Genomic DNA, 16,432 nt, shown 5'->3' with positions numbered 1-16,432 from the left:
TTCCCATAGGCTCTGTTCTGTTGGGACTGGTCCTTTGCTCACAGTAGCCAGGATCTTGGTCTTCTGGTGACTGTGCCTTTGCAGAGGCTGCTCTGTTGTTATGATTTGCACTTTCTCCGGCTCTTCAAGAGACAAATTATTCGACTCTTTTGAAATCTAAGCCTAAAACTCACCTTTTGTATTAGGACCTATGTCTGATTGCCCTACAGATGATCCTGTATGTTCTTGTTCCGTTTTTTTCTTCTTTTGCTGATCTCTATCACTGTGTACAGCATCCTTGGGATTGGAAAAGTGTTTTATAAATAAAAAATATTTCATGATCCATTATGCAGTGCTTTCAGAACTGTTTTCTTCCTAAAAAAAGTGTCTTGCCAGTCAGGATCCCTTTTCATTGAGGTGTAAATTATCAGGAATAGTGTGGAATCTGAGAGGACTGGGCTCAACTCTGACAGCACCTATACAGTGGAAACAGCCTTAGCAAATACATCATCTCAGATCCTTTGATTGCTGTTTAGTAATTGTTATACTCTAGCCCCCTCACATCTAAGTATTTAAAAACTATAATGCATAGTTTTATTTTAAATACAATAATGGATTTTTAAAGTCTACGCTGTCTGTATTGCTTTCATTACTGTATTTTGTATTGACCATGACAAGATTCAGAGAACATCTTTTGTTTCAGGCCATAATGGAAAATGTCCTTTGAATGCCACAGGCTGTTTTTTGTTTTGACAGACCAAGCCCTGAACACTGTTCCAGAAGAGTGCTGGAAAGTGCTGTCTGCCATCGTATATCTACTGTATTGTTCTTTTGTAAATAAATGACTAGCCTTTTGATTTTTCTTAACATTTCTAGAAGCTTGTGGGTTTTCATTTTTTTTGTATTTTCTAAGGCCATTTACAGAAACTTTGGTTTGGATATTTTTCTGTATTTGTGCTGAAAGATAGGTTTGTCACAATAAGAAAACATTAATACTGAAGTATTTCTGGGTATTCAGTATTTTATTTCCTCATTTACATCTCTACTATGTACAGGGCTGTTCTGGATAACGTAAACCTCTAAGTTTTATTTAAGCCTTTAGTTTCGCCAGCAGCCATATCACTCTGCAACTCACAACTGGCAACCCACTGAAGCTCAGCAGGTGTGAGCCTGGTCAGTACCTGGATGGGAGTCCTCATGGGAAAAACTAAGGTTGCTGCTGGAAGAGGTGTTAGTGGGACCAGCAGGGGGTGCTCACCCTGCGGTCCATGTGGGTCCTAATGCCCTAGTATAGTGACGAGGACACTATACTGTAAACAGGCGACTTCGGATGAGATGTAAAACCGAGGTCCTGAGTCTCTGTGGTCATTAAAAATCCCAGGGTGTTTCTCGAAAAGAGTAGGGGTGTAACCCCGGCATCCTGGCCAAATTTCCCGTTCGCCCCTATCAATCATGTCATCTCCTTATAATCCTCATCTATGAGTTGGCTTCATTACTCTGCTCTCCTCACCACACATCAGCTATCAATGGGGAGCGTTCTGGTGCACTATGGCTACCGTCGCATCATCCAGGTGGATGCTGCACCATTGGTGGTGGTGGAGGGGAGTCCCCATTGCCTGTAAAGAGCTTTGAGTGGAGTGTCCAGAAAAGCGCTATATAAGTGTAAACAATTATTATGACTGAGATTATGCTCTCAGTCCAGGTGTTATAAATTACTTTGTTCAAAGATAAACCATAATTAATTCAGACAATACAGATTATATAAATGAACCATGTCTTAAGACTGGTGACTTGGACTGCTGCATAAGCAGAAAAGTTTCTGCAAAAGCAGAAAATAACTCATCAATGAGTTGCTGAAACACAGAAAGGGAACCAATATGCCCCAGTTATCAAGTGCACCACTCCTTTATACCATGACTAAGTTGCAGGCTGAAATGAGTCACTCCATGTGGATATGACAGACATATAACTGAGTGCTCTTTCCTGATTAATCAAAAATTTCATGAGCAAGTTTGGCACACAAATTGCATACAACAGACCAATCAGTACAGCAGTCCAGGTGTTTATGGTCTATTTACCATTAAGCTCCAATTGTAATGCTTGGAGGGAACCTGACTGCATGGTGCTTCATTGCTCAAGACCTGAAATCTCATGGTGACATGACATGTAGCAGGATAGATCACATAAGCAGCTGGATTGATGATCTCTTACTGGTCGTGTAACAATTGCTTTCTTGCAAAATGAGAATGTGAGAGTTGTGCTGTGGATGCCCTGTTTGTTAGACCTGAGCCCTATTACTCACTTTTGGATAAAGTGAGTCAACGTGGCATCAGGGACTCCAAGATCGGTAAACAGGCACATGAAATGGTATGGGGACAGAAACTCCATTGTTAATTTTGTGTTTGTAATTGGTGTCTTGGGTGTTGTCATTTTTAGGGCTGCTTCAAAGGTCACCCAGAATTGCATTCATTGAGGAAAAAGCTGCTTGAGGATTATATTGATCCAAAAGATGACAGGAGATCTCAGGAGGGCAGCCAGTGAAAAGTCCCCTGTTGTTGATAGCGTAAGCGTCTAATGGGATTTTTTTATCTGTCATTTCTGTCCAATAAAATGTCAGTGTAGCTGCTACAAAATGTTTTGCCATTATCCTGATAAGTTTACTGCTGCAGCTTTCAGTGACGTTTGTTGGTGCCGAGTGCTGTATGCTAGCAGTTTTCTCACTGGTACAAATGGCAGGATAACTTCATGTTACAGCCCCTCTGAGCAATGCATACATGATATCAAAACATTGTCTTGCCCTTCACTGTCAAATTAAACGTATATGGATGGATTCTGGCTACACAATGAGAACTTTTAAGATTCGTTCTGGGATATACTGAGTGGCAAACAGCGGCACACTGGGCACCTTATAGAATGGGTTCTTGTCCAGTTGTTTATTTTGTCCGTGGGCTTCAATTTGCAAGTTTCAGATGTGTTTATTGAGAAGGGAAATAATAAGTTCCCCAAGCTGCAGTCTCTTATCAATTCCAGGACCTTTTAGGTAGCCGTGAAATCTGTCTTGTGGTTCTTTTTAGCCTGTATGTTTTATGTGCTTAGAGACATGCTGGAAGGGAGAGCTGAATTTTGAGCGTTTGGCAGTGGAGTAGAATTTAAAGCTCTGTCAGTCAAGCTACTGGACAATAGATCTATCTTTTCATCCCAGCTAAAAGAACTTTTAGTGCATTTTATTTACCTGCCCCCTTTATTGCTTGGGCACGCCAGACATCATTTATCTTCCATTTTTAGTTAATCCTTACTGCTTGGGTATTTACAATTGTAAACCGTTTTATCAATTGTGACTGTAAGTGCTGCTTTCTGTTTCGGTTCCAGTGAAATTTAAGTTCAATTCCAGCATCGGTCTGAGCTGATGTACTGTATAACCTTATGCCTAATTAGGTTTTCTCTTGAAATGGACAAACATATCTTTTCCTGCCGTATTGCATAGAAAGCAAAGAGCCATTACACAGTGAACTGGAGTATCACACCTCAGCGGAAGTGGTACAAATTAGCAGGCTAATTATTTGTTCAGCAATATGGCTGGCAATTGGCTGCATTTCAGCCTTCCTTAGTGGAAATTCCAGTTGGTTCTAATAGAAATTACAAACTGGTTTAACTGCTTACCAGTCAACTTCTCATAAACGTATTATTTGCTAGTAGAATGTAAACGCTTTCATTGAAAGTAATGCTGTAATAAGCTGGTCTGTATAGTCTTGTAAAATGTTCTGAACGGGTACAGTAGGTACTGGTCACCAGCAGACTCCAGCTGAATGTTTTCTGCTGCAGTTTCTATAAGCATTCGTTTAGGCATTCTTTTGGCAAGGTAAGAAGGTTGCCATGGCAACTGGCAGGGAGCACTGCTAGCATGCCTGTCACTTCCCACACACAGGCTGAAAATGATAGTCGCACAAGCAGAAGTGAAATGCGACTGTAAACTCCCGCAGCTGCCATTTTTGCCTGGTGTTTTTTTTACCGTAATGAAAGATTTTCAATTAGAAAAGGCACACCCCAAACGAGCATTTGCCGGTGGCTGAGGCAGCGTTCAAGGGTAATTCCTTCTCACCGTGCTGCTGTTCTCCATCCTGAAGGTAGAGAAATTCTGCTGGCGCATGCATGCTTACGCACACACACACAGAAGGTACTGATCTAGAAACAATAGACAAAAGCCGTCTTCAAGTTTTGTAACAAATCCGGTTCATTGAACACTAGAGCACTGAAGCCATTTTCGTCCTGAAACAAGGTAATTCTGTGAACAGCACTGGGCATTGCCTCATTGGTGTATTTGGACAGCGTTGCTACAGTACTGTACATCTAAAACATTCTCAGCCTCAAGTGTCTTTGCTGTATAAGGGAAGCGTTCTTGGGTTCAGATTTTTAGGCCTTTCTTGTCGAATGGTCTGTAATATAAATCTTCAGTCACATCCAACTTTTTAATTTCTGTTTAGTCACTTTTTATATGTACTATTCACCTAGGGTTCTCTTAAGACTAGCAGCTAAAATTGAAAACATTAATTCTGTGGTTACAGTTTTAAACCAAGATTTTTCATTCTTTCGCTTTCTGAACACTTTCATTCTTGCTGAATGGAAAGTGCCTATTCAGAAAACATACATAAACTGAGCTTATGTATTACTATATATGAATAATAGTTATACCATATATGCTATAAAATATTTTTTTTGTTACTAGTCCTATAGTCTGTTTTTTAGTTTATAATGTCTCATTTTAACGGCAGATCTTTTTGTGCTTTTAGTTATGTATTGTAGCTGAGCTGGTGTTTCAGTATTTGGAACGTAGCTCTTAGCCAGATTCACTCTCTCCCAAACCTGATTAATTTACATCCTGTTCCTCCTCTTGCCTCGTTTGCCTCCAGGATGCTTATATTTTTTGCACCTTTTTGTTGCCTGTTGTTGAACAAGAGAGATGACAGATTACTCCACCAGAAATAAAGGTGTATGTTGTTTCCAAATCACAGGTGCAGTTTATGTAAATCATTCAATATTTATTCACTCAGATGGTGCTGATTTTTTTTTAAATTCATAAGCAGATTGCTTTTGAAAACATTTAAGCATTACATTTAAAGGGCATTATGTTGTTGGAAAATACAGTACATTCATGTTACTCCCTGTTATAGCCAAATTCTTGCTGTTATTGTTCCTTTCATCCCTAGGATCTCAAAGTTATTTATGTACTGGAGGAGGTGGACTTTGTCCACCACTGAAGGTCTGCACCTGAAAAAAGACCACAATGCTTTGTGAAGTACATTTCCTAGAGTATAGCAATAGTACTGTGAATTAAATCATTTTGTATAGTTGCAAAGATTGGTTAACAGGCTCTGCAATTGTATCTGGAGCTATATGAAACATTTATTTAGTTTTTGATGATGAGTCTTATTGTACAGAATTAAAACTGATTGACTCCTCGAGAGTTTTAATCAGTCTTCGTTTTAACTGTCAGGGCTTTTCGAGTTATGTTATAAAATGAAAAAAGTGTTCTTTCTGAGAATGAAGATCTCTTCTTTCTTTGCAAGGCGAAGCAGTTCCTTTCACTTTATCCAACAAAGGACAGTATAAAGAGTCTTCGATCAGCTTTTTTTAATTTCAAGTGTCTGACACCTCAGTTATTCCAAACCTTTCCCTGAAAGCACTGTGAGAATAACTGAAGAATGCTTTCATAGCAGTAATTGTGTAGCAGCTACAAGACTGAAGCATGAAGGCTAAAGAAAAAAGACAGAGTGCTCTTTCAACTGCTATCTTGTCCCTATTATTTATTATTTTTGTCCAGGTTATGAAAATCTAGACTGGTCAGGCCCACCCAAATCTCAGCTCCCTGTACACACACAGGAAGAATGGGGAAATGCAGGTCTGATCCTCCAACCTGCACAATCTCTGTAATTCAAAAGTATCATCATCATCAAGATGTAATGGTGACACATCACCCACTTCTCCGTAATGTACAGGAGGTTCAGTGCTGATTTGATGAAAGATACATCCTTCACTGATGTCTGCAGGCTTGTGGTGATACTCAAGCATCTCTTGGCTAACTAATCCCGCTACTCTCATCTCGATTGTGCTAATTGTGCACTGCCTCTTGGGCAAATCCCAGTCACTTTTGGCAGATAACATTAATTCCCTTGATTCCTTCTAGGATGTATTCAATAATAAAGGCACAAGACAGTGCCAATGGCAAAACAGTCTCGTTTCTACTAATTATGAAAACTCTTGACTGCTTTTTAATAAGACAAGTATGACCATGACACCTACTGCCCCAGTCTTTTTAGTTTAGTTCAAACAAACTGCAAAGTTGTTGTGCTTTGTAAATTGACAGAATTGCTTTGCATTCAGTTTCAAGCTCTTGATTCTAACTTTAACCTCAGATTTAATTCTTGGCACTGATTCTTACATTGAAAATTGGCGAGTGGCCTTGACTCAGTGAGAAAGGTTTCAAACTCAAGGCCAGCTGCTGCTTCAGAGTTTTTTTTTTAAACATCTTTTCTAAAGACAAGCTTGACTTCACTGAAACTACAGGTATGATTCAGAAATGAATGCAAAAGCACACTATAAAGGAGGAAAATCTTTTGGTACATCTTTGTCCACGTTTGCTTTCCACTATTCAAAGATTTAGTTTGCTTGCAAGCTTTTACCTTGGGGTCTATCTGTGAAGTTAGAAGCGACAGCTGGGTTATAACATGACTTTCAAATACAATGTACTGCAGTTCAATAAGTTACAGCTTCAGGTTAACCGTTTTATTGATTGTTGAAGACTGTGCTGAGTTTGTTGTCCTGATAAGATCTATTTGGATTAAAATACCATTAGAACTTTTAGAATTGTATATTTTGGATTGCTTGCTTTTTTCAAATAGTCTAGTTTATTCTAAGATTTTAAAATATGTTGTTTAACGGTTTTTGGCTCTTACTGGGCTGTTCTGGAGCTCTTTCAAAAGCAGTCTGGTTTTCCTTAGTTTCCCATCCCAGTAATGTCCACACCCATCCCTGCCCCATCTGAGATCTGATGAGATTACAAGGTGGGAACACTGTAGTTATAATGTATTTGGACACTATGTCTAGGTCATAGTTGGATTATTGTGACTTGCTTGATGGTTTTCTCTTCTTAAACAGGTGAGATAGTTCTATTAAGTGAACTCGGCTGGAATTGAAACCATCGGGTTCACTTGACCCTTCAGGATCAAGGAAACGCTGATCTAATCATAACCTCCGAATCACACCACTGCACTTGTTTCCACAGCATGGCTGTGTAGTTTATTTCAGTCTAAACACTGACAGCTCTGTAAAAAATGTAATGCCTTTGTTGTTCAATCTGCAGTCTATTTCTTAAACGTTTTTTGTACTTTCTTTTTTTTTGTTGCTGTTGTTGGCCGATTCATCATCCCCAGTTGTTTCCTTACATCATAGCCTACAGCAATACCTCCTGTTCTGCACAGTTAGAAGGAGGAAGTGTAGACATGCGAAACCTATACTGTACATATCTGAACTCCAGCCCTTTTATACTGGATTACTGCCAGTTTATGGAGCCCACTGTTTAGACTGGGCTTCAATGTGGAAGCTTTCAATAGAGTCACCTTGCTTTGTTGCAGTTTACAGCCTGTAAAGAGATTCAGCCACTTACCATGCTGTATGGTCTTTCCTTAAGCCACCTTCTAAGTAAGTCCAGATGACTCATCTGTCATTCTGCTCCCATTGGTGCCATCAGTTGTGATGAACAGATTATGGGACTCCAATAAGAACATATGAGTGGAAGCCTTTCTGTCCCATCTAGCTCATTTGGTAGTTAATAGCTTATTACTCCAAAGATCTCATCCAGATGTTTCTTGAAACAAGCCAATTAGCTTCACTAATATGGTTGAGTAGCTTGTTTCATCCTCCCTTTCGATAAAGAACTGCCATCTGCTCTTAGTTTTAAATGCACTTCTGTACATCCATGTAGTATCCGCTTGTCCTCTGGTTCGTGTTTCACTCTTGATTCTGGAGGAAGCCACTAGTGTTATTCTGGTGCCCTCACAAGGTTGAAGAAATTTGGGCCACACCAGAACTTGACACTGAAGCTTTCCTTGAGATTTGTGAAGTATTTTTTTTTTATTTAGACACCCACAGTGTGTGAGGGCACTATTAAAACAATCTCTCTTTTTTGTGTGGCTTCAGCTGTGTAATTAGATCCATTTTATTTAGCTAGATAATTCTGTTCCAAACATTAAATTTGCAAGAGCATCTGATTGGTGAAAAAGCATAAGATCAAAATACTGCTAAAACTACCTATACAGTTAACTAAAAGAAACTTTAATGACTTGTAAATGCAGCAAACTTAAACATGCAACTTTGCAAACATTTACATCAGATCTCATTGCATGGCAAAATGATGGATCATATAAAGACAACAATTGCTGGATGTTGTGAATTGAAATGACTGACTTCTCTATTGTGCCATAGATCACTGCTCTGAAAAAAAGGCTTGACCGGGCTGTAAAATGAGTAAGCTGTTAATGGATAAACAAATGAAGCTGGCTGAATGGTCTGCTGTCATTTTTGACCTTTCCAAGTGCTTGAAATATTGCAACCCACACAAATTATCATAGGTTATGATGAAAATAGTATCTGTGGAATGTCTCCTCACACTTCAGTTGGCCAGTGTCTACTTAAATTTTTTTCTTGCACATAGTGCGTGATTTAAACTTGCTGATACCTTATCTGGGAGTCGGGTTCCTGTCAGAGGATGCCCCACATTGTATTGTCTGTACTGCCTCTCCCTCAAAACTCACAGCACAGGAAATGACCATACAGTAGTCACTCCGTTATTCTGCAGGTAACAAAGGGGGGGAAAGGGGAAAAAAATGAGGACGTAGCCATTTCCATCCTTTTTCTGACAGCTTTATCAAATACAGGGTCACTGGGGAGTCAGAGCCTGTCCCAGCAAGCAATGGGCACAAGACATCACAGAGCACACACAGACACAGACACGCACACACTCACTCCAGGGACAGTTTTCCCAGAAGCCAGTTAACCTCCCTGTGTATTTTTGAACTGTGGGAAGAAACTTAAGAGCACCTGGAGGAAACCCATACAAACATATAAACTCCACACGGATAGCAACCCAGGAATCGAACCCAGGGCCACACTCCTGCGAGGCAGCTGTGCTCACCACCTCGCCACCATGCCGCCGATTATTTGATACTGTCTGGCACATTCACAGTTCACTCTCATTTGTCAGGGCCTTCAATTCTTGTGGTATAACATAATCCTTTAAAAGTAAAATCTCATAATGTTAACTTTTTTTTTCTTCCATTTTACTCATTTACTGTGTGTTTCTTGGCCTGTCTGGAAATCTCTCCGCATCATGAAATCGTTACATTTTGAATTGTGCTCGTGTTTTGTAAAAACATTCTTCCTCGCACTCACTGACAGTTTCTTTTCTGTTTTGCCTTTCACTCTAAGGCTCAGCCTCTCATCAGACCTCCCAGCTGTCTGCATATGAAGTCGTGGTTCCACAGCTAATAGGAAGACACCGACGTGACCTCAGCCATGCTGCCTCTGACAAGGTATGAACACAGCAGCGCACGCACTCTGCAACACTGCGTGCTCCAGGCTTCTCTCACACTTTCAGCTGCAGCTCCCAGATACAGGGATTATGGGATAAGTAATAAGACTTTTGCATGCCATACAGTCTGGGGCCCAGCAAGTCAAAACGAGAGCATTCTCCAATAGCTGGTCTTTGTGTCGATCTATTGCTGCTCTTGAGTACCAAAACTGTGCTCTTGGGGTGATGGCTTCATTATAAGGAATGTTCCTTTCCCAGCACCCTCATTAGTGCTGGTGTGCGGGGAGGGTGTTTGGAATTGCAGCTCCCTGCTGAGCAGAAAAGCCGTTGGCGCACACGGCTAGACAGACAGGCACAGAAGCACTCACTTAAATAAACCAGGCTTAACCTGATACTGGCTAAGTCTTTCACCTTTGGAATTGACAACAATTTAAAGCTTAAGCCCAACTGCTGTTCTGTAATTACACATCTGGTATTTGATAGTATGTTTCCGTAATGTATAAGCAGGAATTCCCTGGCAAACAAAGCCCCTCCAGACCTGGATTTGTTCTGCTGGTAAAGGCTCTCACTTCCGGGTGCCATTTGAGCTCTATAATCCAGACTACACAAGATCGAGCTGGGTCGAATCATCAGCAGCTCCAGGTGGCGACGCAGGTAATGCAGTGGCACTAGGGGTATGGCGTTGATATTTGTTGGCTTCCTCGGTTTCCAGGGAAACGGTGACCAATATGACTTCCTGTTTGTCTGCAGACTCGATATGATGGCAGTGAGGAACACTCTCCTCCAATCAGCTCTGAAACTCCTCTGTGTTACTGTGGAGTTTGTAATATGCCAAGAGATGAATTTCCCAATGGGTGGTTGATGGAGCCTGTCTAAACTTCCTTTTGCTTTCATGTGGGCACAGGGGTCGTTGCTCTAAGCCCAGTTATTGGAGATTTCAGGTTGGGAGAAGTAATAATTGGCAATTCAAATAAACTTGGGAAATATGTAATTGTTAAATGGCAAATTATTTAAATTAAAAACCCCTTTTGAAAATTCCAAACACATTACTAATACAATTTTCAGAGCATCAGCAAAGAAGTATCAGTATCGTTTCTTATCGATTCTTCATGTCACAGCTGCTGTGACAGCTAGATTATTTTGTCAGCTTTCAAATTATGTCTCTGCCTCAAAAGTAGAAAGAAGAAAGATCTACTCCACTTTTTAATATAGAAAAGGTTTCTGTTGAAGTACTGTATAAGAAAAACTGATGAGAAGCAACTAAATGCAGCAAAATTGTGATGGAAACATGGAAGCATATTGCAGAAACCTGCAAATACAAACACTGTTGGTCACTGATTAACCGGACTATCTTTCCCTTTCCAAAAAGCTTCAAAAATGCAGAGCTCATTCCTATTTGCATGAGAAGGATTAACAAACACATTGTAACATGTAATGTACATAGCACAAAACGGAGAAAACACAACCCCAATAGTATATGATAGCTTCATTCTGTGAGTCATGTAGTGTTTGTGATACAAACATGTACAGTACACTGATATTTTTACCTCTGCTGCAAAATTGTTTTGTGGGAAACCAGACAATTCCACTCTTTGGCTGTGTTGATATTAACATAGCAGGCCTTTGTATTTCGTAATGTAGTTATGGATAGTTTCCCTAGAACATTGGCCAGCTGTCCTTTTAGGGAGGTTCTTTATGCTGGTCATATGACTAAGATGTTTTTTCCAAATCACATTCACATTACCCTATTAACCCTATGCTTTCAACTGCATAGGGCTGTGATTTTCTCCTAATGTACTTGTAGAGTGTTGACAGGAGGTGTTTTAAATTAGCCACTGACACAGAAAAAGATGTACAGTAAATATGCAACTATATAGTTTGCAGAAATGGGCTGTATGGAATGAGCAAGCTCAGCAAAGAACTTCACTTCTTGCATTCAGTGGAACTAGCTTCCTGACTTGTCCTCCTCTCCCCGAGAAGATCTGGTAACTTGATTTCTTCACCAGATGGGGGTGAAAAACCAAAGAGATGATAACATGAGCTGTGTGACTGGTCTGCAAACAGCCCTTGGTGGAGGTGAATTGGTGTAGGAATTCTTTGGAACTCTGACACGCTGGCACGTGGTGATGTCATTGGCTTTTGCAATCGTGCCCTGGTGAGCTGTTTTATGGGAGAGGCTGGAGTAAAAAAAAAAACAAGAAAAGAAGCTGCGATATGGTTAAGATGTGGATAAAATACATGTTTAGCAGATCAGCTAAGGGCAGGGTTGACTTTAAAATCCAGAGCTATGAGAAGGCTTTAAACCTGGGTTCGGCACAGTTTCTTTTTTCATTGTACCTGTGAGCTGAAGGAGCCCAGGCTGTAATTTTTTGCTGCCATGCCATTTTGCTGTAGTTCATTTGTAGAACATTTTTAAGTTTTTAAAAGGATTCTATCACTGTTTTATCACCTTTCCTCATAAAAATGTGGGAAAGACACATAGCTCTGTATAAATGATTCTACAGTGGATTTTTGTGTGTTTAGCATGACTGATTGGCACTGGTGTGCTGCTGTTAATGCTTAATTGGTAAAATAAATTGGTGACATCTGAGGTAATGAGCATTTGAATTAGATTATGTTCAGGCACTAAATGCAATTCAGAAGCTGCATCACTTTGATTTTATTGTCTGATTTTGGAAATGGAGCAGGATATGTTTTCTTTGGGGATGTTTTCTTATCCCTAAAACTATGTGAATTAAGTTTGATCACCTTGCACTTGTGCAGAAATATCTGGGTTGAATATCTCCAGTTTTCACTGAACATTATACTATGGTGACTGCAAATCCATTAACATTGTGCCAAAGGCCGCTACTATAAAACACTTCATGCAGTAGCTGTGCGACCGTATTACAATCTAAGAAAACTGACAGGAGCCATTGCTCTTCAGAATCTCCAGCTTTCATTGTTGGCTGTGCACTATGGTGTTTGAGGCCAAATCACACCTATTACAGTTGGAGTCCAAGTACTACAGGGCTTTATAGGAGCCATCTGTCAAGAACAGGTGCTGCATCAGTGTGGGGGCTGAAGAAAAAGCTATCAGGAGAAACTGATAATAATACCTGCTGTACAATGAAATTAATGAACATCCAGAAGAGCTGCTTCATCTCCACAGATACCTTTAGAAGGTGAGATAATGCTACAATGAATAACTAGCTTTTCGAGGAAATGACGCTGATTGCATGGACCTGTGTTTTGTTCTCATTGTAAATATCTTTGAAGAATATTAATATTAAGAGGGCATAGCATGCTGTCCAGAAATGAATGAAGCAAAAACTCATTTGGTTTCGTTTTTTTAATTTATCTCCCCCTGAAGTGTAATTAACATGATAATGTCTTTCTTTTTCACTGTGTTACTGTCTAGATTTCATTGCAGGCTAAATTACTTGGCAGTTGAACTAAATTACTCACAGAGACCTAGAGAGATTATATAATAAGGGTTTTTCTTTCTTTTCCTACATATTGCCTCTGCTGCACTTTTAATATCAGCTCTTGTTTGACAAAAGCTTATATCATTGTACATTGTGAACTAATCCTTAGTAGTATCTTACGGATGACTTTTTAAAAGAAAAATCTTTTCCCAAATAGGGTAAAATCATATTATGCTGTGTAATTTTAAATGGTATATGATATACAGAATAGTTATAAAATCTTAGCTAGTTATCTAGTTATTATTTGCAAATTAATCTTCCGAAAATGAAGACGTTTCAGTAAATGTCTTGAGTCTAATGAACTAAGACGATACCTTTATAAATACATAATTTATTTCTTCCGCTGGATAGAAAAGTTAATCTGACAAAGCAAGAATTCCCTAGGTCTGCTCCTGCAGGTTGTCCCCATCTTCTGGCTTTTCATTCCACCTGAGCTCTGTTACTTAACTTGTTTGCCCAACAAGACATTTTTAAACATTGGTTTAGACTTCAGAAAATATATTGGTAAAGATGTCTGGTTATCTGTTTAATTCTGAAAGTCAGTAAAACACCTAATTGGGGTAAATGTTGGTCTGTTTAAGTGAATGATGTGAGAACTGGGAACTCAGAGTGAGCACATACTGTATTAGAAGGTGATGTGGGTCTGCAGGACAGTGCTGGGAAAGAATCTCAGTTCAGCACAGCCAGTCTTCATAGGAGGACCTAAGGGTGTGCTGGGCAGCTTTGCTGGAGTGCTGGGAAATGACTGTTGAGACGGAGGGGACAGGCTTGTTTGGGAAATGAGCGAGAGAGGCGAGTTTCCTGTGTGGTGTGGTGATGAACAGCCAGTTGTTGGCACCTTTGCTGCTTCCCAGCCCTGCCTCCACCCAGCTACCTGGCTGGACCTTTGCCTTCTTGCATACAGTATAAGCAAAAATAGCAATTATGTACTGTGCCGTCTAGAGACAGATAATAATCCATCCGTTTCCGGGAGTCTCATTTTTTATTGCATTGTTATTTTCAGAAAAAGCAGATCTACAAATGCGTTTCTTCCTCCGTCTTTGAAATTGAGCAGTTTTTAATCACCTTGGTAACCGCTTTCATTGTTGCATTGGTGCAAGGGAGATTAAGACAACATAAAGCATGTGCGTCTCTGAGAGTGTGCTGTGGTCAAGCTATACACTTTTTCTCATGCTGCAGGCTTCATCAGAATCTGCTGCAGGTGGGGGGGTTGGTGATCTTCTTGCCCCACAGGCCAAGGATACCCTCTCCCTCTACAAGCTGACGGAGCTCAGGCTAGTTCTGTTCCACTGATTGCAGTTTCCTGCTTACATCTGGCTAAATGCTATTGTCCAGATTTAAACCAAGAGCCCTCCAGGCTATAGAGCCCAGTCTGCTCTCCACTATAGTGACAGTTGATCCCCTTGGGATACCTACTTATGGCCTTAGGTCCTTCATCAGGTCTTGTCATTCCGTCCTACCCAGATTAATTCTGTTGTATCATTAGGAACGATTTTGAAAGATCCCAGATCATTTGTTTTCATGACATTGGTTAGAAATGCAAGTTCCTATAAATTAATTGATTGGTCTAATATTTATTTATAGACCTGCCTTTTCTGAATAACACACATTCCTTTTTTCAACACTGCCTGCTTGCAGGTGATTGGAAAATTAACTCGAGAGTTTAGTACAGTATGGTTCTCCCACTACTTAGGTATTTTAATTCAAAGGTATTTTCATTTAATTTTGTGAAAGGAGTAAAGGTGGAAAGAAGATTTTTCTCACATCACATAAAGCATACTAATGTACGGTGACACTGAGGTTTGTGTGTTATTTTTGGACATGATCTGTGTCATATAAGATTCTGCAGTCTATGGAGCCATGTCAGTGATTGCTGGAACTAGGACAGTTTTAGGCAGTGATCTGTGCTTCAGGTGACAGAAACTAAAATGAACTGAACAGGGTTTGCTGTGACATCTGATTTGTGCGTATCTGCAATTCTGTTGAAGTGGAAGTGAAGTGAAAGGTCTGTGCTGTTTCATCAGAATGACAGATGCACAGTGATTTATCTTGTGATAAAAATCGTGCATTCTGTTGGAGTTTCCCACCAGTGCCATTAGCAGATGTGCTGGAGAAAGCTTCAGAGTCCAGGAAACAGCCTTTTCTAATGGGCTTTGAGGAAATGATGGATAACCTGCACACTCTTTCTTTATTGATTTTTTTTAAGGCCTACAACTGATCAATTTTTTTTTCTCCCTCCAGGTATCTTATGTCATCCATTTGGAAGGGAGGGATCATGTTGTCACCTTGGAGAAGAATGAGTAAGTCACGTTGGAAGTTCAAACTTCAGTCTGCTCTCAATTAGGGTGAAGATGTTTTTGTTTGTGTCAGAATTTTAAGTACCATGACCTCATTGTGAGAGAAGCCAAGGTTCATCTATAGCAGGGCTTTCCATTGTTTTGTTATAACTCAGCTTTCATATTACACCCTTAAATTATTTCAATTGATTTTAACTTTGCTTGGTTGGTGTCAGTCAGGTTTTAGTTTCAGAAATAATCTCTTGGATTGTAATTCTTTCCACAAAATGTAGTAAACAGATCTCTTTTCCAAATTAATTGAGAATTGTTGCTGTGCCAAAGTTTTCTTAGCTTTCTAATTATTCATTGATTTAATGCTGTACAGAAGTAGGAGGAGATGACACATGCCCAGTCAGTCATTCCCCAGAAAAAGCTTGGTTAGTGCTGCGTGCTTCCTGATCTGACCCAATCTGACCTCCAGACTGGCTCAACCAGTAAAGGCTTTTGCAGGGCACAGTCTGAGCTGTGTGATCACGGGCTCTAGCCTGGGCCAGGTCACTTGCCAACTGTGAGAAAGGATTTCCCAAGAGGTGGAACGCAATTGGAGTGTCTCCAAGGGTAAGGAGGCACTAGATGAGCACAGCTTTCTCAGATCTTTGCGACAAGGCAAACCCCACGGCTTCCTGGGCATGTGCAGGCATGAGGCGCTGTCAGTGAGGGACGCACCTCTCCTCCAGTCAGTGCTGAAGCTCCAGTCTGGGGCTGTGTTGTCTGTGATAAAAGAGGAGTCCGTTGAAGGTGGTCAAAGTAGATGCCTGGAGGATCCTCATCCTCTCCTATCTCAGGGTTTTTACATGGGAGCAGACAAATTGCTGTTGTACATCTCTTCTATTAACAAGTAGTAACAATTGACTATTCTAAATTTCTAAAAAGAACTTCCAACTAAGGACAGAAACCAAATTTAAAGGAGTTTTGAATCCCAGCACCTGGCGTAGGACACATGGTCATTTCAAATGTTTAAGAGCCAGAACTATTCTGAACTGTGCAATTAAGGCTGCAGTAAGCTTAATTGATAAAGAGCACAGTTAGAATGAAGAGACAGGGGTACTCCATGAGCAGGGCTTGGG

General features: G+C 40.2%; 1 protein-coding gene across 3 annotated transcripts in view; it reads left to right on the top strand.

Annotated features, from left to right (window-relative positions):
- Window positions 1-16,432, top strand: part of LOC102690245 (disintegrin and metalloproteinase domain-containing protein 9) — a 60,856-nt gene that overhangs the window by 2,632 nt on the left and 41,792 nt on the right. For all 3 annotated transcript variants that reach the window (XR_011182882.1, XM_015340271.2, XM_015340265.2), the window contains exons 2-3: window positions 9,460-9,563; window positions 15,271-15,329. Coding sequence is in view for 2 of the 3 variants with exons in the window: in XM_015340271.2 (XP_015195757.1) it covers window positions 9,460-9,563; window positions 15,271-15,329 (163 nt within the window). In the remaining variant the exon portion in view is untranslated. The remainder of the gene's footprint in view (window positions 1-9,459; window positions 9,564-15,270; window positions 15,330-16,432) is intronic.

The sequence above is a fragment of the Lepisosteus oculatus genome, chromosome 2, assembly GCF_040954835.1.
Source record: "Lepisosteus oculatus isolate fLepOcu1 chromosome 2, fLepOcu1.hap2, whole genome shotgun sequence".
Taxonomy (NCBI): domain Eukaryota; kingdom Metazoa; phylum Chordata; class Actinopteri; order Semionotiformes; family Lepisosteidae; genus Lepisosteus; species Lepisosteus oculatus.
The sequence above is the reverse complement of the archived record's forward strand: the minus strand, read 5'-3'. Positions and strand labels throughout refer to the sequence as shown.